General features: G+C 47.0%; 1 protein-coding gene across 29 annotated transcripts in view; it reads left to right on the top strand.

The window, feature by feature from the left end:
* The window catches only part of trol (terribly reduced optic lobes), a 604,861-nt gene that overhangs the window by 251,044 nt on the left and 326,104 nt on the right, over positions 1-27,713 (top strand). For 19 of the 29 annotated variants that reach the window (XM_065435395.1, XM_065435391.1, XM_065435373.1 and 16 more), the window contains 9 exons: positions 16,118-16,471; positions 18,145-18,300; positions 20,194-20,334; positions 21,339-21,485; positions 21,609-21,752; positions 21,868-22,011; positions 22,110-22,253; positions 22,354-22,497; positions 22,596-22,739. In XM_065435395.1, the coding sequence (XP_065291467.1) occupies positions 16,118-16,471; positions 18,145-18,300; positions 20,194-20,334; positions 21,339-21,485; positions 21,609-21,752; positions 21,868-22,011; positions 22,110-22,253; positions 22,354-22,497; positions 22,596-22,739 (1,518 nt within the window). The remainder of the gene's footprint in view (positions 1-16,117; positions 16,472-18,144; positions 18,301-20,193; positions 20,335-21,338; positions 21,486-21,608; positions 21,753-21,867; positions 22,012-22,109; positions 22,254-22,353; positions 22,498-22,595; positions 22,740-27,713) is intronic. The other 10 variants (XM_065435399.1, XM_065435396.2, XM_065435397.2 and 7 more) reach the window with 6 other exon arrangements.

Raw genomic sequence — 27,713 nt, forward strand, 5'->3', positions numbered from 1 at the left:
CTCGAGGTCGAGGCATTGCGTATACAGGGTAGCCAGTTTCTCTAGAACAATGTGCCCACCATCCTTCAACAAATCTGCTGTTACCTGATCCTCCCCAGCTGCCTTCCCCCTTTGCATAGCTCCTAAGGCTTTCTTTACTTCTTCCGGCGTTACCTGTGGGATTTCGAATTCGTCTAGACTATTCTCTCTTCCATTATCGTCGTGGGTGCCACTGGTACTGTATAAATCTCTATAGAACTCCTCAGCCACTTGAATTATCTCATCCATATTAGTAATATTGCCGGCTTTCTCTCTTAATGCATACATCTGATTCTTGCCAATTCACTGCTTTTAGGCTTCCTCCGTTACTGAGAGCATGTTCAATTCTACCCATATTATACTTCCTTATGTCGGCTGTCTTACGCTTGTTGATTAACTTGGAAAGTTCTGCCAGTTCTATTTTAGCTGTAGGGTTGGAGGCTTTCATACATTGGCGTTTCTTTATCATATCTTTCGTCTCCTGTGAAAGCTTACTGGTATCCTGTCTAACGGTGTTACCACCTACTTCTATTGCACACTCCTTAATGATGCCTACACGATTGTCGTTCATTGCTTCAACACTAAGGTCCTCTTCCTGAGTTAAAGCCGAAAACCTGTTCTGTAGCTCGATATGGAATTCCTCTATTTTCCCTCTTACCGCTAACTCATTGATCGGCTTCTTATGTACCAGTTTATTCCGTTCCCTCCTCAGGTCTAGGCTAATTCGAGTTCTTGCCATCCTGTGGTCACTGCAGCGCACCTTGCTGAGCACGTCCACATCTTGTATGATGCCAGGGTTAGCGCAGAGTATGAAGTCTTTCAGAGGTTTCAGAGGTCTAATCGGATGTTAATGGAACATAAAAGGTCGTTAACCGGTGGATCGCCTTCTAATCTTTCGCTACATTGCCGAGATTGTGACTGCACGCCAAAGTTAGATGAATGCACGGTATTGTACAGACATAAGAATGAAGATACGCGTCTTATGGTAGAGGCATGGCATATCTCTAATGGTGAGAGTGCGTGCGTGAGTCAGCCTTCGATTACTTTACATAAGGAAGAGATTAAGTGCCTTAACAGTTGTCTCTCACATAGACTGGCACGTGTACCCGACTGACACGTGGCGTTACCATTCCTGAGCATGCGCAGATGAGTTTTGTCGTCTTTCTTTTTTCGCCTCAGTGCTCCCTTCAGTTGATAGTCGGCGTTTGTGTTGTCCACTTCTGAACTCTTGTCCTGTCTGCACGCCTCACTTTTTTTGCATAATGTACCTATACCAGTTACCACTGCCAAAAGTAGCCGGGAAGTAGCAAAGTTAAGTTTTCGGTCGCCAGGAGTCTGTAGATGTAGCCAATTTTGCGAGAAGTCGGCAACTGTTGCGATAAATGGTGCTCGTCAAAGAATGGCGATGACAGCTGTGTGGCATACAGCACGACACATACATTTGAGGATTCTGTACTTGTGTCACAGTGGGGTATACCTGTACAGCTGGTGCATTGGTTAAGAACCGGCACCACACACCTGGTGGCATGTACCGAATAGCTAAATCACATGAGGTGAATATGGGCCATTCCACCAGCAGGTCGGTGTGATATCGGTAAGCCGTCATATGTGTAGGTTTTGTGTAGGACGTTTTTTATTATTCCACAGAACAGACGGGCGCTTACTGGTACTTGGTCCATAGATCTACATGGGTTATATTAGATACATGCTTGTTTGCTGGTTTACTTGCATTCGGCGCACATGTCCTTCGTATAAATATATGGGCCGATCCAGTAGCGGCCGCGTCAGTAGCTACGCTAAACCTGAGAAGGTTAGGCAAAAGAATTTCCGCTTTAAAACGACCGTTTTAAATGCGTAGGCATTTCAATGCTTACCCGACGACAAAAAAAAAAACGCTTTCAAGATGGCGCCCGAAGCAGCGAGCGAATTCACCTTCGTGCTGCCTCTCGCTCCAACGCGAGCTACACGGCGAGAACACGGAACACTCGCCGCATTGAGCTTTCAAGATGCGGTCCTTGCGGCCGCCCCAGACGCAGCCGTCGCCGGAGTACGGTTAATCACGGTTCGTAATGGTCCGACGCGGATGGATAAGGCGCTAAATAGCGATAACGGGTTGTAATGATCGGAACGTCATCAGCGCACCTGGCGCTGCCACCTGCAGTAGTTTCTTTGCGTCATCGATTCACCATGCGCCGCCGTCGGCAGCAGTTTGTCGTCGCAGCGCTGCCGGATCAAGTTTCGTGACATTAATTTTGAGACAGGGCTGCGTGGAGATTGGCAAGTGGCACCATGCTTACGCACACTTGCTTAGACAACTGCTAGAGGATCTTCTGTTATTTTTTTTCCCTCGTTTTTTGCGAACAGTCGAGCGCCGCGCGTGTCCTGTTCGAACTGTTTGGAAAGCGAGGACCGGCCACGTTATCAAATATGGCAGCCCATTTGTCCTTACGTCCATGCCAGTTCTGTTCAAGAGGAACTGCTCGCAACCTAATTCTTAGGCGTATAGTCTGTTCACTACCAAAAGCTAAAGTACGGCGTTCCACGTGGGTGGAACGTAGACGGTGCAATTAACATACACAAGGAGCACATGAGGACTGCGCCTGTCCTTGTGGGCTCTGTCTCTGTGGTCGTTTGTTTGCGCAGTTGTAAAACTGGCCACCATAACTGGCCCAACACGTACTTCTAAGTAACATGCACCTATCGAGTAAACTCCGTAAATACCGCTGCCTGAGCTTTCTCGGGCACTCGTACGGACAAACATGGGTGTTGCTAAAGCTGCCACAGGATGTCTGGAAAATGCTGTGAAGTACCGCGTCCATTGAACCAACCACTCTGCTGTAGCGCCGCGTGCGCGAAGGAGCCCGTCCGCCTCGGCGCCCGGATCCATCCGGCACCTTGCCAGGCACCCGGCCTTGACACCGGGGATCGTGTCTTGCACATGCAAGTGTTTGGGCTTGCCTCATTCACAAGTCCTGGACTGATCTTTTTTTTTCCCCCATCTTATTGGCGCATAGCTTTGACATGCGCCCGTGAGCTTACGCGTTATGCGTGAAGTGTTCAAAGCGGTCCACGAATACTGTCCAAGTTTTCGCTCCTCTCCTCTCGTAATTTTTGGTAATGAGATCTTAGCGTGTGCATTGATATCGACCTCTACGGACAAGGGTATACCAACGCTGCACCCAGTAATTCACCTAAAGAAAAGATGCTCTACATAGGCACATCATACAAGTTTCCTGCTCTGTTAAAGAGAAATACAGCATGCACGCCCGGTTTAGCACTGGTGGGCAGAAGGTTCTCTTAACTACATTTTACGTTTTATTTCGAATAAATTTGAATTAGACTGGGAAAAAAGAGTGGGAACTGATTCCCTCTACCACACTGCGTCTGTTTCCACGTCTAAATACTATACGATTTACGAAAGGAAATACAAGAAATCGGCATTGGAAGGGCAGTCCTGTATGCCTTTACCAAAGCGTACTACATGCCCTCTAACTAAAATATGAGCGCCAACCACTGCTTGGCGATGTTTTACTTGGCAATGGAAAATGTGTTATCAGAAATGCGAAGTACTCTTACGCCGTCTTCGGGTAAAGTACATCCAACCTGTGTGGGCCGTTCAATAGGAAATGCAGCTGGTATGCGACAGTTGTCGGGAAAAGCTTGAACAATCTGGCGGAACCCACCTCACGATGAACGTCGACAATGAGACCAGCATTCAGGCAATGTAGTGACACACCGTATTGCCAACGCGGAAGAAACGTGTGCGCAGCCGGGGTGCTGTTTCCCATTGCACACGCTGCGCCATCTAGTTGCGCCGCCACGAAGTCCGCGCGGGTTCTATTCCGTCGAGCACCGGAGAAAATATTTAAAATATCGTCGTCGTCGTCCCCCAATCGAAGGGCGCCACATATGCAGTGGCGCACAGGCTGTTACCCAAGTTGGCTTTAGAGTCGATGAAAAGCGACAGACCAAGTGGCCCATAAGCAACGCCTCAAGTTGCCATCGAATAGTCAATCGAACAGTCGCACATACCTAATGGCCTAATTTGGTCTCATGGTTCGTTTCGAACCCTGTTCCATCGGCACGGCAACCACGATGCGCTACCCGTCAGACCATGGAATACCCACTTCGAGTGACCAAGTTGGCGATCAAATGGTGAGACATGGATAAATAGCACCCGGAAGGTGCGTGAAGTACTCCAAGGACGCTAATCGCATTAAAAATCCACATTTTAGTAGCATTTCTGGAGCCAACGCCATGTATATTTCCACCAATTTTATGGACGACATATTGCATTATGCCCTGTTATAATTTTATGAAAACTCATTTCTTTTCTGTATAGTAAGTTTCTAGGTAACATTGGAGTTTGGCGTATACTTTAACGTGATTGAACATCTTTTATTGACCTGATTTCGTCTCGACTACAGCAGGATTGCCTGAACCACATTGCGCCGTAACAACTCAAACGCCGCGAAGCTCATTTCACGAGCTTCAGCGTATCGTTCTACACCAGGCCATATCCGCCGATTCTACAGCACAAATGTATCCCTCTTAAACATGTCTGGAGCATCGTATAGGTTCTCTGCCGCCATAAACACCCAACAAAATACTCTCTTCTACAAAGCCAGTAACGACTGAGTGTCGGGTAAGACGTACGTGCCTTGCACACTGATATAAGAATTCAATGACTTTTTTAGGCTTCCTAGCAGCATGTCTTGGGCATTGCATTCAGGCACCCAACACAGTTGCTAAAACGCGCACTTTTTGCTCGGACTTTGATTGGCGTGCAGAGAGAGAGAGAGAAGAGAAGACGGAAAGGCAGGGAGTTTAACCAGACTGAGTCCGGTTTGCTACCCTACACGTGGGGAGGGGAATGAGGAGTGAAAGAGGGAGAGAGAGAACTTAGGTGTAGGATGTCTATAGTCGGGCACTCAAGTCTGTTGCCCTCAGGTAGCGAAAAAGCGCTCGAACTGCTTTCTGTACCGTGTTTACCCTGCGATATCTTTCAACTCCGCCTTCAGTGTAGCAACTCCTCATTACCGGCCTATTATCGTATTACCGTTGGTTGCCGAAGGTCGTACGAAGCGCTCCAGCTTCAGGCACGTGCGAGGCTGGCCGTCCCGAGCTTTACATGGCCTTTGTTCAAAATCTGTCGACCAAGCACGACGGCGAATTCGTCAGCCACAAGATGTCCCGTATCGCAACCGCAATTATGAAATCAAATTATGGCATAGAATGTTCACTCTCCCCGCTGTTCGCCCAGGAATGCTCTGTCTAGCGACGCTGGTCGCTCACCTACTTTGCGCACGCTGTAACATATGCAAGCCTTGGGAATGTCAATCGATTCCGAGAGCGCTAGACGACCTTGCGCGGGTTTCCGTGAGCCGAACAAACGCCGGTCAGCTCCGCGTCCGGGCCAGTCTCGCCTATTCTTGACGACGTCACGTTGGAGTGTTTCTCTGGGACCTCTCTTCAGGGCTTCCCTCTCACGAGCGGCTTTTTTCTCGCGCGCAATTCGTAGGCGTTCGCCCGAAGCAGAGGAGGGCACGCGCTGTGAGAGAGGGGGGGGGGGGGGGCAGATATGGCGAGCGGTGCGTCGCCAACGTTGCCTTCAATGCTCGCCGAGCCGGGCACTTCCCGAATCGCCAGGCAGTTCGCGCCCCGCGCACACACGCACCGTGTGCTTGTCACGCAGGCCTGTGCAGTTTTCGGGAGTACAGTATAGCAACGGCGTGTCGGACACTGGGGAATCCGCTCCACGGGCTCGCGCGCCTCGCTCGTCGTGATTCTGGCGACGATGGTCGTCCCGTCCCAAACCCTCGTTCACTCTGTGCGTCGTGGGACCGGAGCTGCTCTTGTGGTACTATTAACTTTCGTTGGTGAGTCCTGAACATATTTAGCGCATTAGCAGGAAAGTACGACTAGATGTATATTTTCCTTATCTGGAAGAACGTTTTTTTCTTTCGAGTAGGCGCAGTTTGGTACATTAAGGAAGCTTGCCTGGCAAACGTTCGGGTTCTTTGCGCAGCATGATTCTTGGTCTCTTGGCATGAGCGACGTTAGCGAATTCCACCTATTCGTCGGCCTGGCTCTTTCTGCGCGCACACTCGCTTTATGTCAGGATGGCGTCTTTCTCGTTTGGCTGTGTCTGCGAGTTTACAGGGCATGTACAGCTAAAGTAGGTTACTTTTTTGATCGATGACTTTACGAATATCTCAATCCGTGTGTGACCTTATGCATGGCTTTTTCTAAGTGTGGACATAAAGGACTGCCGATGTCTGTATAAAGTCGCGCTGAAAACTAGGTCACGTACACATTCGTTTCTCCCAATTAGGTTTACTTACTGCCGCGTCGACTACTCCATCCTTGTGATGTCATTGGCTCGGGCAGCGCCTTTCCTACCTTACTGTTTGAACAAAACTGTGCTTTTCTGCGGGCCAGAATTTATCCTTCGGGAGCAGATACTGCATTAAGATGTTGTTTTTTACTTTGCGCATTATAAGCGCCGATTAAACGAGTCCCTTGAAATTGGGGTGGGCCACGTGTGGCTGTTTGAAGTACCGCGGGAAACCAAATTTAGTTATTTCTTCATATCTCGCCTTCAGTTGTCTTATTTCTTTTTATCATCCTGAAGAGACTAAAGAAGTATAAATATTTCGCTGATAGCTTCTGCGTGGTTAACTTCTCATTGACGAGTTGAACGCTATCATCCCATGTTCGTCTGTGAGCAAATTATACAGTCCGAATTCGGTCTTTCCAAGGTCGACGGCGCTAACTCAATGAAGATCGTCGCTTTTGTTCTCTAGTTCTGGAACATCGTAAGCCGTTTCTTGGCAGTGCGAGCCTTGATGCGCGCATGGCCCTCAATTTCTTGAAGTACAATAATAGGTTGTTTTTCTTGAATATTAGAAAGAGCTCGGACTGAAACGAACGGATATTTTTTTTTTTTTACATGCTGCAGCCCAGTTTGGGTTATATCAGGAGTGGGTGACAAAATAACGAAACAATAAATTGTACACTATTACAAGCGTTCAGTGGTTGCTAGAAATTCATTCACAGGCTAGTACTTTGTACGAGAAGTATTTGGAATGATGTGGAGATCATGGTACTGTCTAGTTCAATTTATTCACTGACGCTGCTGGGTGTGCTTTTGCGTTGACTATCGCAAGCTTAACGTTACGAAGGGCGTTTATCCCCTTCCCCGCATCGACGACTCTTTGGACCGCCTTCGACATGCTCAATACTTCTCATCGATGGGCCTTCGCTACGGCTACTGGCAAATAGAGGTTGATGACCATGACCGTGAGAAAACCGCATTTATGACGCCTGACGGACTCTACGAATTCAAGGTCCTTCCTTTCGGAGTGCACGCTGCGCCTGCTACTTTTCAGCGCATGATGGACACGGTTCTATCAGGTCTCAAGTGGCAGTCATGCATTGTCTATTTAGATGATATCGTTGTTTTCAGAAACGTTTGAGCAGCACCTCCAGCGCTTACAAGCATTTCTTGACACAATTCGTACTGCTGGCCTGTCTGTAATGCCTGAAAAATACTATTTCGGGTATGACGAACTCAAATTTTTAGGCCATGTCGTCAGCTACAAAGGGCATTCGACCAGACCCCCATGAAACCATTGTTGTTGCTTCGTTTCCATCACCTTCGAACAAACACGAACACCGCCGTTTTCTAGGGATTTGCGCATATCATCGACACTTCGGGGCTAACTTTTCAAGGATAGCCGAACCTTTGCAACGGTTAACAAAGGATAATGTTCCATTTGTCTGGGAGCAGAACCAACAAGAGGCCTTCTGTGAACTGCAGAAACGTCTGCACACACATCCAGTTCTACATTTTGATGAAGACTGACACCGAGTTGCACACGGATGCCAGCAACGTTAGCCTTGGTACCGTCCTCGTACAGTGGCAAGATGGAGCCGAGCGTGTCACTGCGTATGCAAGCCGCACTTTTCTGCAGCTGAAAGGAACTATCCCACTACGGAGAATGAATGCTTGGCCGTTGTGTGGGCAATTGCTATATGTTCCGACCATATTTGCACGGCCGATCGTTTCGAGTTGTGACAGATCAGCATTCATTATGCTGGCTCTCCAATCTGAAGGACCCCTCTGGCAGTCTTGCACGCTGCGCTGGAGTCTTCGCTTGCAACAATACGATATGACAATAGTGTTGAAGTCGGGGCGTAAACATACCGACGCCGACTGCCCGTCGCGCGCTCCACTTCAACCGTCGCCATTCGACGTTGATGAAGAGGACGCGTTTCTTTCAATCATCACAGTATCAGACATCAGCAAGCAACAGCGCGATCTTTCAGAACTCCGGCCTCTCATCGACTACCTTGAGAACCGTCTACCAGAGCCACCTCGTATGTTCGTCCGCAATTTATCGTTTTTTCTCCGCGATGGCGTCCTCTACAAATTGGGTTTTAACTCGACCGCAACCGCCTGCCAAAGAAATGAAACGCATTGATTCGAAGAAAGCTACGCATTAAATTTGCTAAAATGAAAAAAAGAAGCGACGAAGCTACCACCGCGTAATTAAGCTTGCCCACAATACTACACAAATACAAGACACGTTAGCTTTCGAAATCGATCTACTCAGCGCACTAACGTTAACACGTAAACGAGTGACAATATAACTTTGTTCAATAGACCACCAGTTCTATTTCCTCATGCACCATGTTAATCGGTCTGAAAATTCTTACCCTGGTCATCGGGGACAACGTAGAACGATTAGTTACCGCCGGCGGACCTAAAGCAGTTGGCAAAGTCCAGTGTTGTCCATCTTTAGTGTTCAAAGAAGTTATAAATTGACAACAAAATATAAAAACACAATTGAGTCTTTTTCTTGTTTTGTCAAAGGGGGCACGAACAGGGTGGGGGCATTTTCAGACTGCACTTTGTTCACTCGACCCCAGATGGCGTCAGCGTCAGGGTTCGAGATAAGTCGACGAATAGTCTGTTGTTGTGGGGCTGATCCCGGTCAGAACGATCAAGGCAGAAAGCTGGGCTAGTTGGTGTGTCATCATTATTCAGAAGACTAGCGAAAAAAATAGACCAGGCGCGTCGGCATCCGCTCGGTGCGCGCGCCAGTCGCTGCGTGGGCCCCTCCTCGCGTGTCACCTTCGAGCGCGTTCTTGCCTCGCATGCAAATGTCTCGGTCGGCAGACTGGTAGTTTCTTTTCTCAATGCACTGTCGAGGAGAGAAGCTTCTTGCGCTCCTGCCTCGTAGGCGAAGAACTGAGCACACGCAGCGCGCGACGGCAAATCCCCCCCCCCCCATCTCATCGCGAGGCGATGAGATGGGGGGGGGGGGGGGGATTTGTCGCCATCCTCAATACGTGCATGTGGGCTGCCACATGAAAAATTGCCGCCATAGGAGTGGCCCAAACCTTCTTTCTTTCTTTTTTCTGGGCTCGCGAGCGTTTCGATCGTAATTCAGGGCGCAAGCGCCTTTTCCCCAAGTCTGACCCCTGAAGAAAGCCACATGTCAAGCCGAGGTGCACCAGTGCCCGTTTGAGAACCGGTGGGTGCCCGGCGGTGGTGGGAATCGAACCCACAGCCGAGGCGGGCGCTCTACAACCAGGCCACGGCTGTGGTTTAACGCGCCATTGCAGATACATTATACCGTGCACCCTAGTTACCTTTTAGCGGATGAGGTCCTCCCGTTTTTTCCAAACATTTTCGGTTCAACCAGTGAAGAGCCGCACTGACAATTTTTCGCGCAAGCGACGCGTCTTGGTGTGACAACCCTTCCATTTAACCTAGCAGTGAAAGGCGTGTCCGCTATTTTTATGCTGTTTTGATGCACCCATTTAATCTCGATGAATGCACAGTCCGCGGGCGCCTCTTCTCGCTGCTCCTCGAACACGTAATTTTTTTCTTTCCTTCCGAAAAGAACTTGCATGCAGCCCCGCAATGTTCTTAGGAAATAATTTTAAAGAAAAACTGCCAAACTATGCTTTCTTTCTATTTTCAGTATAATACGCGTTGCAGTTTATTTAGCATCTGCGTGGCGCTCAGCGAGAAAACTCGTGTTTTCAGTTTCGAGCCTTCCATTCCGATTATCCTCCGGTTCTGCCTGTTGACACGACGCGTACCTTTCTCCACGTCCTGATGCATGCTAAGTAAAGTCGGCTGCTTATAAGGGCGCTTCGGTATAGCTGAAACATTGCAAATGACATTTCTTTGAACGTAAATGGTGCCATTGAGTAATCTATACAAGCTAGCGGCTCGCTTTGCTTTATGGCTAACGCGAGGTATTCTTTGCCTAGGGCATACGGACTACGTCGTGTGCAACCGCTAGGCGGTCTACAGGCTGTTTACAGAGAGTTCCTGTGGTATGCCACAAGTTGCAGCGCATTGGGCGATGCACAGAATTCTGATTCGCCATCGACGAAGTCTTTAGTGTCACTATCAGAACCGCAGCGAAAGGCGCGGCATAGCATTTGACAAAGGCATGGCGCATGTCGCTGGTGGTTGTCGCAGCCGTTTAGTGACGTCTGCAAACCTAGCTTTAAGGAAGTCTGCACACGTTTTGTGGATTAGCTGTATGAAGCGTGCGTTTTTACATCAGCACTTGTGCCTGTTTAGACACTTGTGCGGCCGGAAGGTTGGGGACACCTAAAGCAGGCTTTCTTGCAAGATTAGGGAGTTTTAGAATAGGGGCCCCAATACTTTGGGGCCCCAAAGAGCTTTGCGGGTGTTAGCGTTGGGGCACGTAGGACTGAAGAGTTTTAGAATAGGGTTTTACGTTTGCGGATACCGTCTTGCGCTGACAGCGCCACTACGGCGTCAAAGAAAAGCTATTAGAAATAATTAAATAAAATGTACCATTTTGTGATAGGAATAATAACTTTGACTTGCATGTATTCGCGTTTAATTACAATTTAGAGGTTATTCTGTAAGCAGCAAGCAATTAGTTGCGCTTAGTTTTGAGCAAACCAACTTTACTAGCCTTCACCAGCCAAGCTGAGCCGTGTTAGGCCTACGAGCCATAAAATCCACAATCGAATTCAAAATCAGCGGCGTCTAATGAGTCAATCTTCACAACACACGCTCGTTGAGAGAAAGCGATAACCGCAGTCACTTCTCCTAGCTTGCGAACTTCACGCGTTACCGCGAATCGAACCCAGTTTTGTGCTAGGTTAGAGCCGTCGCTTCGATGGGTGCCGCCATGTTTGCCGACGCAAAGTTTTTGGGGCCGCTATTTGGGCTCACGCTAAATCGGTGAAATAGCGTTCCCAACGCAAAACCCAAACGGAGTTTGCGTCTTGCGCATGCGCAGTGGCTTCGACGCTATTTCTTTGGGGCCCCAAAACGTTTGGGGCCCCTATTCTAAAACTCTCTATTATGTGCAGTGTGACGAAACCTCCTGTGCGACGTTCCATGTTTTTTTTTTTAACTTGCATTTTTAGATTTAATCTAATGTGAAATAAGTAATAATGATCTTACAAGACAAAAAGCATACCTGCAGTCATGCGAATCTGCTGTGAAGTAAGTTGTCAATCTTCCATACCATCCAAATGCCCACGTTATTAATGAAAAAAAGCGTGTAATGCGAATACTTCGAATCGTTTCCCACCTGCGGCCAGTTTTTTCATCCATTTTCATTTCAGCTAATTTTTTTAATGCAAGGGTTAGTCTCGTAGCATACAGTGGTATGGGATGCGGGCGAATAAGGATGATTAAATGAAATATTTTAGTTAATTGATCATTTGTGTAATTCAATAAGTGCAAGTAATTTCTATGTTGTCCTTGTTGATAGTTTGTTGGCTTCCTAGGAAAACATTGAAGTATTTATACGAAGAACAGACCCTTGCGCCACAAAACACGCAATCACCATCACGAACAACTGAAAAATGACCAAGCACGCGCATATGTGTTTTAAATATACGCGCAGTGCTGACCTTCAGGATAGGCACACGTAAAATATTTCCTTCTCCAGGCGCGTTACATGTGTCTAACGGTTACCCTGATAATTGTTGAGGCAACGCCTGGCTGTCTGACAGCGTCCTGGATTCTGACAGCGGCGCACGCATTAAATCGGAATTTTTGTCGATACGCCCGCATAAAGTATAATTCTTGTGCACTGTTGATGTGAGTCGACGAAGGTGTAGTCGTGTCTGTCGCTCCTGCATCAAGCGCAGTTCCTTCAAGCGATCGCTCGGCGTAGCTGAGTTGTCGGCGTGGCGATCGTGGTAAGCGGCGCGTTCTCGGTGAAGTTCGTTCTGGCTCGTCGCATCGAAACTGTGCACGACCGTGATCAGGCCGACACGCTGCGGAGAATTTCTACGCCTGTCGAAGCTGCGAGGGTTCGATAAAACTGCCCGAATTGTTTTCCGTGACCTGAAAGCCCATTGTCCTCGCTTAATGAAACACGCTGTCAGCTGAAGACAAGCTGCTGCAGACAGTCGCACACGGATTTTTAAGATCAGTAGTAGCGCAAAGATAATAGCAAAGAAAATGAAACAGCAGACAGCGTTCTGCATGCCCAAATTTTTGACCCGTCATTTTACAGCGAAGCTGTATACCTCTACCATCCAAGGAAATTTTCGTGTCGTAAGCAGAAAACTCTCCATACGTGGGCCGATTCCGAAGATAGTGCCGTGCCGGGCCGACCCGTGGCGGAGGTGCAGTTCGCCATTAAGGGGCTCACATGCACATCCGTCAGTGGAAGGGCACTGAGATTTTTTGTTCTTAAATAATTCACCAACCGATCCAATTCAGCACTTCTGATAAGTTCTTTAATGACAAATCTGTGCGACAGTTCCGAAAACCTTGTCTGCCTTATGTATAGTTTATCCTGTTGATTCCACACAAATGTTATACTCGTTCCGCAGCATGAAGTCAACCTAAACGAGTTTTCAAACCCATGTCGAGATAGCGAAGTTTATTAATGCGCCGGTTCTTTTCGAAACTCGCCACATAGTTATCCAATGTATAGCACAGCGTTCCTTAACGTTTCTGCTCGCTTTAACTTTGTAATTAACCTATAAATAAAACTTCGTCTTGCTTATGCAAAAATTTTTCCACATTTTAAGAACCACGTAGGGCTCAGCCTCGTGCGCAACTTTCCGCAAACATTTACGCAGTTCCGTTGAAACCTGAGAAGCGTCCAGCAATAGTCATTGGTGAATCCTAAATTGTTCCTCCACTTTGTCCCAGGTCTGGTGTTGCATCGTTTGATAAGCTTGTTCTTTTGTGAAGCACCCCAATAAATGGTTCCATTAAGTTAGATCGCGGCCGCGGAAAATACTTTTCACGCTCCGTAAGTTATTGCCACCCCACTTCAGGAGTGGTGTCTGCTTAATATGGTTTTACCATCTGCTATAACCCGGTGTCCTCTTCATGATAAAATGTTACCGATATTGACACAGTAATCTGTTTTAGTGAAAAAGTTAGTTTTTTGAAGTTACCACAAAAAATTTAGATATGTTTATCAGCTTTCCTGACACAATATAAAATTTAAGAACAGCTACTAGGAAAATGCAGCACGAGCTATAGACTGCTTTGCTGCCGCATTGAAAAAATGATGACAAAACCTTGGCAGCGGCGGCACACCCGTCCGTTCAAGATTGGACCTGCATTTTCTCGCGTGCTCACATGACCGCTTGAGACGATGACGCCTGAATACGCGCATGTTTGCCGCCTTGTCTCTGCGCTAACCTCCGCGTTTAGGCTCCGTATGTGTTCGCGAAACGCATCTCTTCATTTAGATACAGACTCATACACGTTACGTGTTCGGGAAAGAAGCCTCGATTGTGCAAGGTCGCGCCGAGAGCCCCGAGGACCCTTCTCCTGAGTTGCGTCCCGTGGAACGCCGCTCACGGATGCGTGCGTGGGCACCTCCCGGGTTTACATATGCTTAGGCGGCGTCTTAGGGTGGGACCCGTCCGATAAGTGCCGACCTCGTGCCTTCGTGTAGCGATTCTCGAGCGCACCAAATGCGGGCGTGCCGTCAGCTTCCGCACGGACTGCTGCCTATCGACGTGCACTTTGTCCAGTGACCGCTTTTCACCGGCTAACAAATGTTAAATGCTTTCGCTTGGCGCACGACGCGCCTGCATGAATCGGAAGTTTCTCGAACGTTATCGATGCTTCTGTCATTTGTCGCCAAACCTTGCGTAACATGATTGTATGCGCGACACGAATTCTGTAGTACTTCGTGGTAGATACGCGGGCGGCTGCGGTTACGCTGGGGCGTTTGACGATCCATGTATAAAAGCCGATGCGCTTGACCCGCGGATCAATTTCGACGATCGCCGACTGTGGTCGGTATACAGTCGTTGTGCTTTGAGTTGTGCATTCAGCACCTATGCATGCATGATGCCGCATTAATTGCGTTACGTGTATTCGCATCTTGGATGCGCGCGATGGCCTCGGCGTCTTCCTAAGGACGCCTTAGTTTCGATTTACGATCTGTTATCTTGCAAACGCTTTTGCCCGCAATGGCGCCCAGTGAACGCACTACTGCAACAGCGACCATGCTGCTGCTTTATTATTCAATGACTTCAGCGGTACGAAGGCCTTACCTAGCGAATTTCAATGCCTCACAATGTAATCAGTTAACTTGTTTGGTGACATTTTGTTAATTAGTCGATTATGCATTTAAAGTTATTGTGCAAGTAATTTCGGCCTCTTCGAGTAGACTATCGCGTAGTATCGCGTTACTGTGTGAATTTCCCGGTTTCCTTTTTTCTTTTCTCCGTTTATGCCCTTTACCCCTTTCCCCAGCAACGGGTAGCCAGCCGGTACTTGCACTGGCTAGCCTCCCTGTCTTTCCTCCCATTTTGTCCCTCTCTCTACCACAGGCAACCTTTAAATTTTTCGGAAATGTTTGCTGAAACATTGCGTGCGTGTCTGCGTGTGCGTGTGTGCGTGCGTGTGTGTGCGTGTGCTACATGAGGCCGAATAATGAATGAAACATTACTGCGTGACATTTTAGGGATCGCGCTCCTCAATGGTCCTGTGCCGCATTGTTACAAATTGTAAGACGGTGCCTCTTTTATGATTTTTCACACCTAAAGCCCAAATATTGTACAGGAATATTGAAGCAAGGGTTTAAGGGTGAATTTTCTTTCTCTTTCTCATCTTCTTTTAATTCGGTCAATGTAAAACCCGGGGATTTTGTTTGCCACTCGAGCGTCCAGCTTCGTAACCTAGGTAGGGCTAATCGGTGCACTTGTGTGTGTGCTTAAGACTGTGCTGTTTAACTTGTATTGCCAAACTGATATTGCCAATGCATTCCTTATATTGCTAGCACATTCGATCATTTTGGAGCACTAACTGCCGGAATACGACCACTTGCAGCAACACAACCGTCGTGGCTACTGCGGCGCGCTTCCTGAGGCGTGTTGGCACGGCGCGCTATACACGACCGTCCCGTCGTCCGCAGCGATGTTTTTGGCATTGCCTGGCTTGCCGTTTACAAAAGAGGGGAGGAGCTGAAATCGGGCCTTCTGCTGGGATCTGTGACGGGACGTAAGGCGGGGTGTGGTGCGATCGGCGTCTTGAATGCTCTTTTTCCGATCCGCATTAAAAGAGCCGGGGAAGGTGCTCCCACAACGTTTTCGTTCGATTTTAGTGTCCGGCTACAATGTAGAGGATAAGCTTCGAAATGCTCGAGTGCCTTAGTTAATTAACGCAACTTCATTAATTGCGTAGATTGTACTTATAACTCGGCATTTGGAGGCTGCCAATCTGGACGCCCGAACGGTAAACATTTCATCGTGAATCGTGAGAGCGTACATGAATTGTACATTATATGCGTACTCGTGAACATTCTGTGCGACGCAAATTCAGGAATGAGCGAGCCTATTCTCCCTCCTCGCGAGGTAAACGCGGAGTTGCTCGCAGACGATGCGTTACACCCTTCGGCTGAACGCCGCTATTATACATGGGTTTATGGGCCTTGCTGTAGCTTGTATATTATCGTATAGTGGTATCATAAACGCCGCTCTGGTTTTTCTGTGTAATGTATAGTTTACTACCACCATATGACAGTATGATTTCCCATGGTCGTTTATTCTTGGTGTTCCGTTGTCGTGCGTGCGGCCAAGTAATTTCGCCTCTCGGACGCAGCCGCCGGATCCTCGGCCATGTTCCGGAGCTCCTTGCGCATCCTGAACCAGCCGTTCAACACGAACTTGGTGCGCACGGACAGCGAGGCCTTCAAGCAGCTCAGCGCGGAATTGAAGCTTTCGCTCGGCCGCGCCCTGGCGCGCTACCTGCGGCCCCCGCACAACGTGGCCTCCGTCGATGTCCTCCGGTTCGCGCCGGCCCCCGAGACCGGTGCGCTGACCGTCACGTGCGACGTCAAGCTTCCTCGTGCCGATCCCCGGGCCTTGCAGCGCGCCATCCGCTCCGTTCTCGACGGCGGTCGCATCGGCAGGTTTCTCGTCTCCGGCTCGGAGTCCACGTTCACTCAGCTTGGCGGTGAGTCTCGTTTCCTTCAAGACCCCATTGAAGGGCTATTACAGAAGGGCTCGGTGCATACATAAAAAAATTGAAAGCCATATTTTTATTGCATTGCAAGGTAATTTGTTACGGTGTTCAAAAGCCTGGGACAGGTTGACTGTGATTTCGTTAGCAAGGCCGTTGCAGTCTGCTGCGGCGCGAAAGAAGAATCAAGACGAAAAAGTGACGGTGCGCGTACGCGGGCCGCGACTTGCTGCGGGTGAATGTGTACGGTGGCTTGCCGGGTGAGCTGCAAAAGAGCGTGTGCAAAACAAAAGGCAGACTAGCAGTGATGGGCCGGATTCTGTTTTCAGTGCCGATATGCTGACGTCGTACGAGTACTTCGAGTGAATATTGTAGCTCGATTTTTGAAACGATTAGAGTTGATTGATGAGATATACCAGATGCGGGTTCCAAAGGGGAAAGCGTATTCTAATTTCGTCCTGACTAGCGGCTGATAGGCTATTAATTTTACATTTCTTCGAGCGTGGCGCAAATGGTCTTTTAAAAACCCGAGTGTTTTGTTATCAGATAAAATGATGTTCGTAATCTGCATTGCCCAGGTTTAATCACTACAAAGGGTTACTCCGATATATTTGTAGGAAGGAACTAGTTCGAGGTTGACATCAGGGATCTGATTTGAGAAAACAACTGGATTTCTACGGCGGCGGAAGGACGTCTTACATTTGTTAGGGTGTAGTTCCATTAGTATCTTTGGCCGAACAAATGCGTTCAATTCTTCCGCGTTACCACGTACCATTCAGCATTGGAATAACCTACCAAACGACATAGTTGACATTCTTGACCCAGTATCCTTCAAAGCACGCTTATGCATATTATTTCCATAATTCATCACAACTAAGCCATACAGCGCACCTAAGTAAATACTTGCAGCGAAGCTGTATCGTTTTTTTGTTTTTGTTTGAATGTTTGTTTTGTATTGCATTAACGTTGTTAGACTTGTTCTTTCATGTTCACCTGCTAACATTTGTATAATTTCTCATTACTCCTTTTTTGTTACTTCACACATTCGTTTTGTTTCATTTATCGTGTTATTTATATTGTTAGATATTTGTTCTTTCATGTTTACTCGCTAACAACGTATTTTTTTTTTACTCCTTTCTTTATTGCTAATTCCCTGTATCCTCCCCTCACGCAATACTCCTTCAGGAGCCTGTGAGGTAAATCAATAAATAAAACCGCGAACGACAACGATAAACAAACCGGCCTCCAAACTCCGCCCGCCATTTTTAAACGCCAGGGCGCGCGGCACACTTCAACGCAACATTTGAACCGCTTGGAGCGGGCGCTCGAGGTCGCACTTCCGCAGGTTTGTTCCTCATGATGCAGTCGATTCTTCTGCGCCAAAATTGCAAATTCAATTTTTTCGGAAGTTTACCTTACCCTACCCCCTTTATGCAATCTGAAGTAGTAGTTTCTACAGCTTCTTTGGCAGTGTCAAGAATATAACGGTTCACCTTAATAGTAAAAATTCCATGTATCCGAAAGTTGAGCTGTATTCAATATGTATCTTCAACCCTGATGTTCTGCAGCTTTACACAATGTGTACAATTTGTTCTATGTTGTGCCGTTTTGCGCAGCCGAAGGCGAACATGCATTTTATTTGCTAATGAGTGTCGCTTTGCTTTCAGTGCCCACACCTCATCCCGGTGGCATTCATTGTGGAGCTCTCCAGTTTGCCTGCGACAACAACCGGCGGTGTGTCGAAACGTCGCGTAGGTGTGATGGCCATCGCGACTGCAACGACGGCTATGATGAAGAAAACTGTGTGGAACAAGGTCCTGAGGGTAATTGCCTTTATTGTCTCTTGTATCACAACGGACGACGAAGGCAGGACACTGCATGTCTGAGGTGTGATGGGGGGCATGCTACTCGGAGTGCTCTTGCCGTCATGTTTTACGTACTGATTGAATTAAGTTCACGTGCACCTAGTGGCAGCTCATTGTTAAATTAGGAAAATCAAGTATAACAAGCAAGATGGGCAGATTATTATTACGAAAAACTAAAAATCTTATAAGTTTATCAACAATATGCACTAGGTGGTCCCTAGAAAATTACTGCATTGGCACCTCCAGTAAAATATAACTAAAATAGATTTAGGTTTCAATAAATTCTCATTTAATTTGATTCCATTTTTGTAGCAGAGTGTGGGTATAGGCCACTTGATTATTCATGATTTTGGGAAGTTACCGCAACAAAATGCGGGACTTCAAGAAAGGGACAACACGAAGTGGTTCTTGTTGTCCCTTTCTCCAAGTCCTGTGTTTTCGTATGGTAGCGTCCGAAAATCTTCCTTATATAATGCAGCATAGCCTTCTGTAGTGTGCCCTCCCCCTCCCCCTCAGCTGCGCCGCTGGCCCATCCACATCTGATTTGGTGGTGTTAGGAAACAGTGATTAATGCATTGAATGCACGTTATCTCCCACCTAAAACGGTGCTCTTTGCTCTACCTTCGACAGATATCGAAGCTGAAATGGCAACTCGCAATGAGCGATTAGTTATCATATTCTGAGCCACGCCGTATTCCTAAGTGGTCCACAAATGGCGTGTGTGTATTAGTCGCATACAAAATTGCTTTCACGGTGTTAGCGAAGACCCACAGTTGGAGCCTGTATGATCGCCATTGTAATCACAAGCACAACATAGAGAAAGGTACAAAAGTTCATAGTAGGTTCTCTAGGAGCAGAGGTTCTGCTGGCTCTGCCACAAGATGGCCAGATGGCTACGAGACGACATAGCAAAACTTCTCACGCAGAATAGTAACGATGAACCGCTTTCAGGCTCTAATTACGAAGGCTCATTCAGAAGTTCTTATTTTACATGTAAGGTAGCGGAAAGAGTGTTGCATCACTTATTTTCAGTGCTGCAGATTTATTGCTAGCATCGCAGGACAAATTGGTGGAGTGGCTAGTCTAGGCCACCATCCTATTCGCAGTGATTGTGATTCGTTCAATAAATCTGGGATATCAAACTGTGCACCGGAGGACGACGTGTTTCAGTCAGTATACAGCACTAAAAAGTTGTTTGAGATTGATGACTAAATAAACTTCTGTGGAGGTAAGATATCATTTGTAATAGCCAGAATTGGAGGCACGCTGTTTTTAATAAAGTATGGTGCGCATTAGATTTGGGTGCATAGGGTTGCCCATGTGGCCGATTCCCCATCAGCCAAATTGACATCGGAAAAATACTGCCAAGTAAAGCAGTGATCTGTTCAGATGCTTTTTATGCCGGTTCTTTTAACTTTGACTGCCGGATAATTCGAGTAATTATGTTGGTCCCATGAAGGCAGAAGTCAAATATGCCTTAATTAGTTTTTTGGCCTAGTTACCACACAAGCGAAGCTGCTTCATCTCAGTATTATAGTAAGTGTTTAAGCAGAGAAGCACAGAGCTCTTTTAAGGACACGGGGTATTTATTTTTACTGTCATCCAGTTTTGCTCTAAACTTAAGTGCTTATCATTTGAAGGCTGTTACATTTTCATTTCAGCTATTTCGCCTTATGATTAAACTGCCAACTTGCCACTTCCCCATCTTTTATTTATTTTCTTCTTTCTGTGGCAGTTTCTCAAATGTTTTGTTGCACATGTTTTGAATTAAGGGCATTTAGACATTTTCTTACAGCACTGAACTACAGACGTTCACATTCTAGTCATTCTCCTCCATGACACTGCACACAGGTCCTCCACATCACGGATTTGAGTGCAAGCCTGATCAATTCGTTTGTGATGGCCGTAGGTGTCTAGAAAAATTCCAGAAATGTGATGGTCGTCGTGACTGTGTTGATGAAACTGATGAACAGGACTGCCCCCCTAGAGCAGGTGAAATACTTTTCACTCATTCTATATCAAATAATGTATTTGCAATCGCTTGACATGGCACTGCTTTTGGCACGAAACTGCCTTCCTCAAAAGTACCAATTCATGCATGATTGGAATCCTCCTGTACAATCTCAGGTTCCTATTCATCCTTATGCAGCTGCCTTTCCATTGTTAGGTTTGGCACAGTTGTGTGTTCTGATGCTTCCACTAATACTCCTAGTGTTGTTGTGGCTTGTGGAATATAAGGTACAAAATTCTGAAGGCCTACTTCCTGCACTGTTCAGTGGCTTTTTTTATGCTCAGGATTGCAACACGTTTTTTTTTGTGACTCGCATTTGTCTTTCCTCAGGCTGGTTTCCTAACAGCAAGCTCGCATATTTTATATATTGGCTCTTTGATGCTGCTTCTGAGCTTGAAAAATCATTTTGTGTGACTCTTCGGATTTTGTCTCCTCACTCACCTCCTTGTTCATATACACTATTTTCTAACGGCTGCCAGCTTTTCAAGACTGAAACTTGCTTGGCCTGCTTGTACTGGCACAGATGTGCATGACTCACCTGTCTGTGGTTATAGAGAGCATCAAATAGCTCTTGAACGAATCCCTTTTGTGCGCTGAGGTTACCCAACTTGCTTATTCACGTCCTGTTATTACTCCTGCTATGCAAGACTGAAACAGCTTGGCCTGCTTGCAATGGCACAGAAGTGCGTGGCTCTCCTGCTCGTGGTGGTGGAAATCATTGAAAAGCTCTACGGCCAATTCCTTTGGGAGACTAAAGTTGCTTGATTTGCTCAGTCAGATCTATCTATTCATCCTGCTATGCTCTCTTCTGTGTTGTGGCTGAAGGTTGAAAGTGCTTGTTGAGCATTTCAGCTTTGAAGCACTCTATCGCTCTGGTGTGGGTGGAAACGGTATTAACTGTGACCACTGGTGATAACCATGAGTCAGTGTATGGAATTGCACGCTTTGTCAGGGGTCCGTCTCTAACGTCAAGCAATTTATACAGTACCTCCCCACCACACTGATGGATTCCAGTGCAGTCCTGACCAGTTCGTTTGTGACGGCCGTCGATGTGTGCACTCTGCGGGCAAGTGTGATGGTCGTCCCGATTGTGCTGATGGCACTGATGAACAGGATTGCCCATCAAGAGAAGGTAACTACACTTGAGCCACTTCCTTTCAGCCCCCAGTCATGAAGAATGAAGTCATTGCATTTTTCTCAGTTGGTTGAACCTGATTGGCATGCTTGTTTTAACTGGTGGCAATCCTTCATGCAGTTACAATTCATCATGAAGGAGTTCAATGTGGACCCAATCAATTTGTTTGTGATGGCCGTCGTTGTGTTGATGCATCTAGCAAATGCAATGGTCACCCTGATTGTGCTGATGGCACCGATGAACATGATTGCCCTTCAAAAGAAGGTAACCATGCATGTGCCACTCCTGTTGTCATTTATCATAACATGAGTTGGCTTAATTATAAACAGCTCTGCCTCCTTGATAGTAAGGTTCTATCTTTAAAATAAATCTTGTGCAGTTACTACTCATCATGAAGGATCTCATTGTGGACCCAACCAGTTTGCTTGTGATGGTCTTCGCTGTGTTGACTTGTCTGGAAGATGCGATGGCCACCCTGATTGTGCTGATGGCACTGATGAACGTGATTGCCCATCAAGAGAAGGTAACCATGCACCTGCCACTCCTGTTGTTGTTTACGCAAACATTGGTTGGCTTAAACAGTTCTTTCCTCGATAGTAAGCCTGTATAAACATTGTGCAGTTCCAACTCATCGTGAAGGAGCTCATTGTGGACCAAATCAGTTTGTTTGCGACAGTCGTCGGTGCGTTGATGCATCTGGAAAATGCGATGGCCACCCTGATTGTGCTGATGGCACTGATGAACGTGATTGCCCATCAAGAGAAGGTAACCATGCACCTGCCACTCCTGTTGTTGTTTACGAAAACATTGGTTGGCTTAAACAGTTCTGTTTCCTTGATAGTAAGCCTGTATAAACATTGTGCAGTTCCAACTCATCATGAAGGAGCTCATTGTGGACCAAATCAGTTTGTTTGTGACAGTCGGCGGTGCGTTGATGCATCTGGAAAATGCGATGGTCGCCCTGATTGTGCTGATGGCACCGATGAACATGATTGTCCATCAAAAGAAGGTAACAATGCACCTGCTGCTTTTGTTTACCAAACTATGAATTGGGTTAAGGAACAATTCTGTTTCTCTGATAGTAAGCCTCTGCAAAATCTTGTGCAGTTCCAACTCAACATGAAGGATCTCATTGTGGAGCCAATCAGTTCGTTTGTGACGGTCGTCGTTGTGTTGATGCATCTGGAAAATGTGATGGTCATCCTGATTGTGCTGATGGCACTGATGAGCACGACTGTCCATCAAGCGAAGGTAAACCCTTCCGCTGTGGTCGGCCCAAAATGGGTGTATCTTAAAAGCAAAGTTCTGTCTCTTCGTTAGTAAGCCTCTATCTCAAATGTTGTGCAGTTACAACTCGTCACAGAGGAGCCCATTGTGGTCCAAATCAGTTTATTTGTGATGGTCATCGATGTATTCACTCATCTGGAAAATTATAGTCATCCTGATTGTGCTGATGGATTTGGTGAGCATGATTGCTCACAAGGTGATCATACTTTTTAATGGGATTTTTGTTCATATCCTCACTCGGTAAGCCAATGCACTTGCGGTGCCATGTTGATCGAATCTGCATGCCCATGGAGCGGTGAAGTCTCTTATTGTTATTACTTGCCCACCTTGTTGGCTATGGCGTGCTACTGTTGAGCACAAGGTTGTGGGTTTTATTCCCATCATTGGCAGCTGTATTCTCGTGAGGGAGGAATGCAAAAACACATGCACTTAGATTTAGGTGCATGTTAAAGAACCTCAGCCGGTGAAAATTTCCACCTCCCTACTGCATCTATCATGACCCTCTGTTAGTCACAACCATATGAAGCCAACAATAATGAATCCAAAGAAATCAAAAAGGAAATTAAGGCCGTGTTCCAATACTCGCCGTAGAAGCAGACAGCAGCCATCTTAAGTCTCAAAGTAGACAGCTTTTGACCTCTGCTATGAAAACACAGCGAACTGATGCCCTATTCTGTCTCAATATAGGACACACATATGGCACCCATAATTTTTTTTACTGGATATGAACCTGCAGCCTGTGGTAGATGGGGGGAGAGGCTTACCGCAGTCCACGTTCTCCTGGAGTGGTGGGAAGCTGAAGCTCAGAGAAACATCTTCCTCTAGCATATCAGCAGCACCTCCCTCTTCACCCAGTAATGTTTCTTGGTCAAGAACCGCTTTTTTTTTTTTTTACGCCAAAGCAGTTTTGTGTTTCTTGAACGATGTTGTGTTACATGTTTAGCCCAATAAATTTGTAGCGCATCCTCTCTGCAGAGGATGTCGCTGGGATAGTTTTGTATAGCACATGCTTCCTGGCCCTTGTATTTCAAGGGCTCTGAAGCAGTAGTGCTTCTTGCAGTTAGAGTTGGCCCGCACGATGCACCACTGGTGATGAAATCACCTCCAACGCCTGCCGAGGAGGGGCAAATGCCTGCCTCTGACGTATGTTCGTGTACGTATCGTTCTTTCAGTGTGTATTTCGTGCCTGCAGCGCACTGCATTAGCCATTGCCATAATTTTATTACATATAGATTTTACTCCCTTTACAGCGACCGTTATAAGGCCCCTTTACAACCACGTCGCATCTACCACTCGTAGTTCATCGCTCCCCTGCAAACTCATTAACACTGGCTGGCGCTTTTTGGCCATATATACTGGCCATATATATATAAACACCACATTCATCAAAGTAGACAGCTTCGCAAAGACAGCATCGAAGTAGAAAATGATGCAGGTTGCTTTCCTTAGTGTACTAGAGTAAGGTTGAATGGGACGACCGGTTCGGGCAGCGCATTCTTTGCAGTGAGGTGTGCGACGACGGAAAATATTGTTGCAGCATTGCGATCGAAGTGGATTTAGACATTACAGGAGCCTATGACAACGTAGACCGCAACATTTTGTGGGATATTCTGGAACGGGAAGGCTTTAGGCGACGATTGTCTACAGCTTTTGAGAGAGATTTACCTAGAAAATACCAATGGGAAGGGAGGAGGAGCGAGAAGAAAGGTGATATCAACAAGAACTTGAGGCAGGGGTGCCCTTTATCCCCATTTGCTGTTTATAATGTACATGGTGAAGACGGAGAGGGTGCTAGAAGGAAGCAATATCGGGTTCAATCCCTCATACAAACAGGCGGGTACAGTAGTAGAGCTGCAGCTTCCAGGGTTATTTTATGCGGACGACATTGTGTTGCTAGGTAACAAGCGAAGTGATTTGCAATGTCTGGCTAATATCTGTGGACAGGAAGGCAACAATATAGGTTTGAAATTTAGTGTTAGAAAATCGGGTGTTATGGTATTCAATGAAAAGTTGTACAGACAGTGGCGATACAGGGCCAGGAAATACATCTGGTAACAGAATACAAATACCTTGGCATGTGGATAAACGAAGGCAATAGATATATGGAAACACAAGAAAAAAACAATAACAGTGAAGGTGACGAGAAATGCAGCCATAATGAAGCACAGAGCACTATAAGGATGCAATAGGTACGAGGTGCTCCGGGGTATGTGGAGAGGTGCAATGGTTCCAGGACTTACTTTTGGAAATGCGGTTGTTTGCTTCAAATCGGGAGTGGCAACCAAAAGTCAGTGGGACGCCTTGCATCGGGCGCTCACGGGAAAACTATAAATGAAGCTGAACAGGGAGATATGGGATGGACAAGTTTTGAAGTGAGGGAAGGTCGCAGTAAAATTGATTATGAAGAACGACTGAGGAATATGAAAGAAAGTAAATGGGCCGAGAGAGTGTTCAGGTATCTGTACAGCAAAAACATTGATTCACAGTGGAGGAAAGGAACTAGGAAGCTTACCAGCAAGGTAAATGGGGTGTTCGGAAAGCTTGTCCCCCTCCCCTTGGAAAAAAGAACTCTCCGCCTACGTCGGCCACATTAGCTTAGCGTAAAAGACGTTAGGGTGGCGCGGTATAGTCTCGCAACGGTTACGCCATGAGGATTGCCTTCTCGTCTCAGCCACGTTTTCTTAGGTTAACGTTAGATTAGGTTAGCGTAAGAGGCGTTAAGGTAGCACGTCGTATTCTCATAGCGGTTGCAGGGGCTTCGAGCGTGACCGGCGGCCTTTCATCCACTTGCTTTCAAACGCAGTTGCTAAGGCGCTCTGACTTCTAGATTTTCAATATACGTGGCCCGGCCTCTACTACGGTCCCTACTGCTCCCACGAAAACATCTGTGGTGTTATTTCCCAGGTACATCGCCGTCGAGAAAGCTATGGTCTGGCACGACCGAGCACGAATGCCGCAGGTGCGAGACAGTCTGTCTGACACAGCGATCGCTAAAGGGGCGACAGTGCCCGCTGCTTTACCTATTCACCGTGCCAGCAGCCAGCGTCCGATTGTAAACAAACGCATACAACATGCGCTAAGAAACCTCCGTAGTGCCTAGGCAGAGTCGCATTCAAGGACCAAAAGCCCCCAGGTTTTCTCTCGCGCCCGCGGCTTTCTTCGGTATTCCCATGGCAGCAATACCTTAGCACAGACTAGGAGGCGAGAGGTGTCACTGTGCCGGCTGTGACATCACGACTTCGCCCTACACGGGTAGGGTGCGAGAAGGTTACATGGCTCGATGCTCTCGCAGGTGGTTGCTAGGCAACGTGAGGCGGCGCACACCTGGGCTGTTTTTAGGTAACGCTCCACGGCGGAATTAAGATTAAACAGCTCCACTGTTAGACGAAGCGGGTAATTCTTCACTGAGAAGACCAATAACATACAGTGCAATACAACTAGATAAATAATGGTACTTCAACTTCCAAGACCTCAGAAGAAAAAAAAAAGATCGAATCGTCGCGACGGGAGATCACATGTCGAAGTCAATAGTTACAACAAAATTATTTTTGAACAGCTCTGATAATGTCCTCGCAACAATGGTTCTTAGTGTACTGTCAAATGCTCATATGCCACAGCCTAAAGCTCGTGTCACGGTGCGAAAACACGCTCTCAGTAAAAGTGAACCATAGTGCGCGGGCATGGATGCAGACGCGCAGTCAGTCACCGCAAACCCGTGCAATCGCCGCATTGAGGCATCATTCTGTTATGCTCTATTTAGCTATATAGACCGCCCACTATAATTACACATTTCGCATAGTTCGCTCACAGCGATAGCAGACCTTTTACGCAAGAAGCCGGTTCGGGGACTTCATCGCGGTGACTGCGCACAGTGGGCATTCACTGTATATGTATTCGTTAAAGGGATAGTGCCTGTAAACCAATCTGTGTTTTGTTTGTCGAGATTGTTATTTTGACAGTAAAAAAATCTCTTGATTTCGAGAGTACTTACAGAAATGCCTTAGAGGGCTCCCGTGTGGTCTTCTTATTGAGCGCCGACAGCCAAACCTATAAACACGGTGTAAGGATACGCTTTCTTACACCGTGCCTATAAGGACTGCGTCACCTTATATTCCTCATAGTGTCCAAGCGCGGCGGTTCTCGCCGCCAATAGTAACTAGTGCTAGCTGTGTTAGCGGAAGTGTGGTGCCCTCTGTGTGTCGCGGGCACAAACGGGCACACCGGAGGACTAAATGGTCCAGATTTTTCTTCTCCAGTCCACATATCCGACATATGGGGCCAGTGGACAGGTCGAAGAGGTGTCAGTACACATACAACATGCACGAAGAAACTTCTCCATTGTAGTGCCTAGGCTGAGTCAGATATTCAAGGAGCAGAGGCCCCCAGATTTTCTCTCGCACCCGTTCTTACTCACACCTGTGCAGAAACGTCGAGCACCTCGAGAAATGCCCCACCCCGCTGTACTCACTAGCAATAGTAAAAATGCGATCGGGAACGCTGCACGGAAGCTGCGGCTGAGGTGTGACGCCAAGTCGAGAAACCAGTTTCAGTCCATGGAATGAGTGTTGGCGCCTGAATGCTTGACGTCGCCAAGAAAGCGATCTGGGTCTGCGACTGCTCGAAAACTTCCAGTGTCACACCCACCAAGACAACTTAGCAAAATCTAGCATAACCTTGCAAAACCTACAATTTCAGCAAGCCACATAAAAGCTAGGTGATCACAAGCTCTGCTGTTGACTCCAGCCTTGCACCACTAGAGCAAGCTGCACACATTTTTTCTTAATCCAGTACATTTCATTGTTTGGGGCTACACAAGCATATGCCATGTCTTTTTTAATGTCCTTTTTATGGTTCCCTTTCTATTCCAATGAACTTTCCAGTAATTAGTATCAAGTTCATCGACCAAAGCTTCATGACCTTAACCGGGCAGTGTGCGCG

This window comes from Dermacentor albipictus, chromosome 2 (assembly GCF_038994185.2).
Source record: "Dermacentor albipictus isolate Rhodes 1998 colony chromosome 2, USDA_Dalb.pri_finalv2, whole genome shotgun sequence".
Classification (NCBI taxonomy): Eukaryota; Metazoa; Arthropoda; class Arachnida; order Ixodida; family Ixodidae; genus Dermacentor; species Dermacentor albipictus.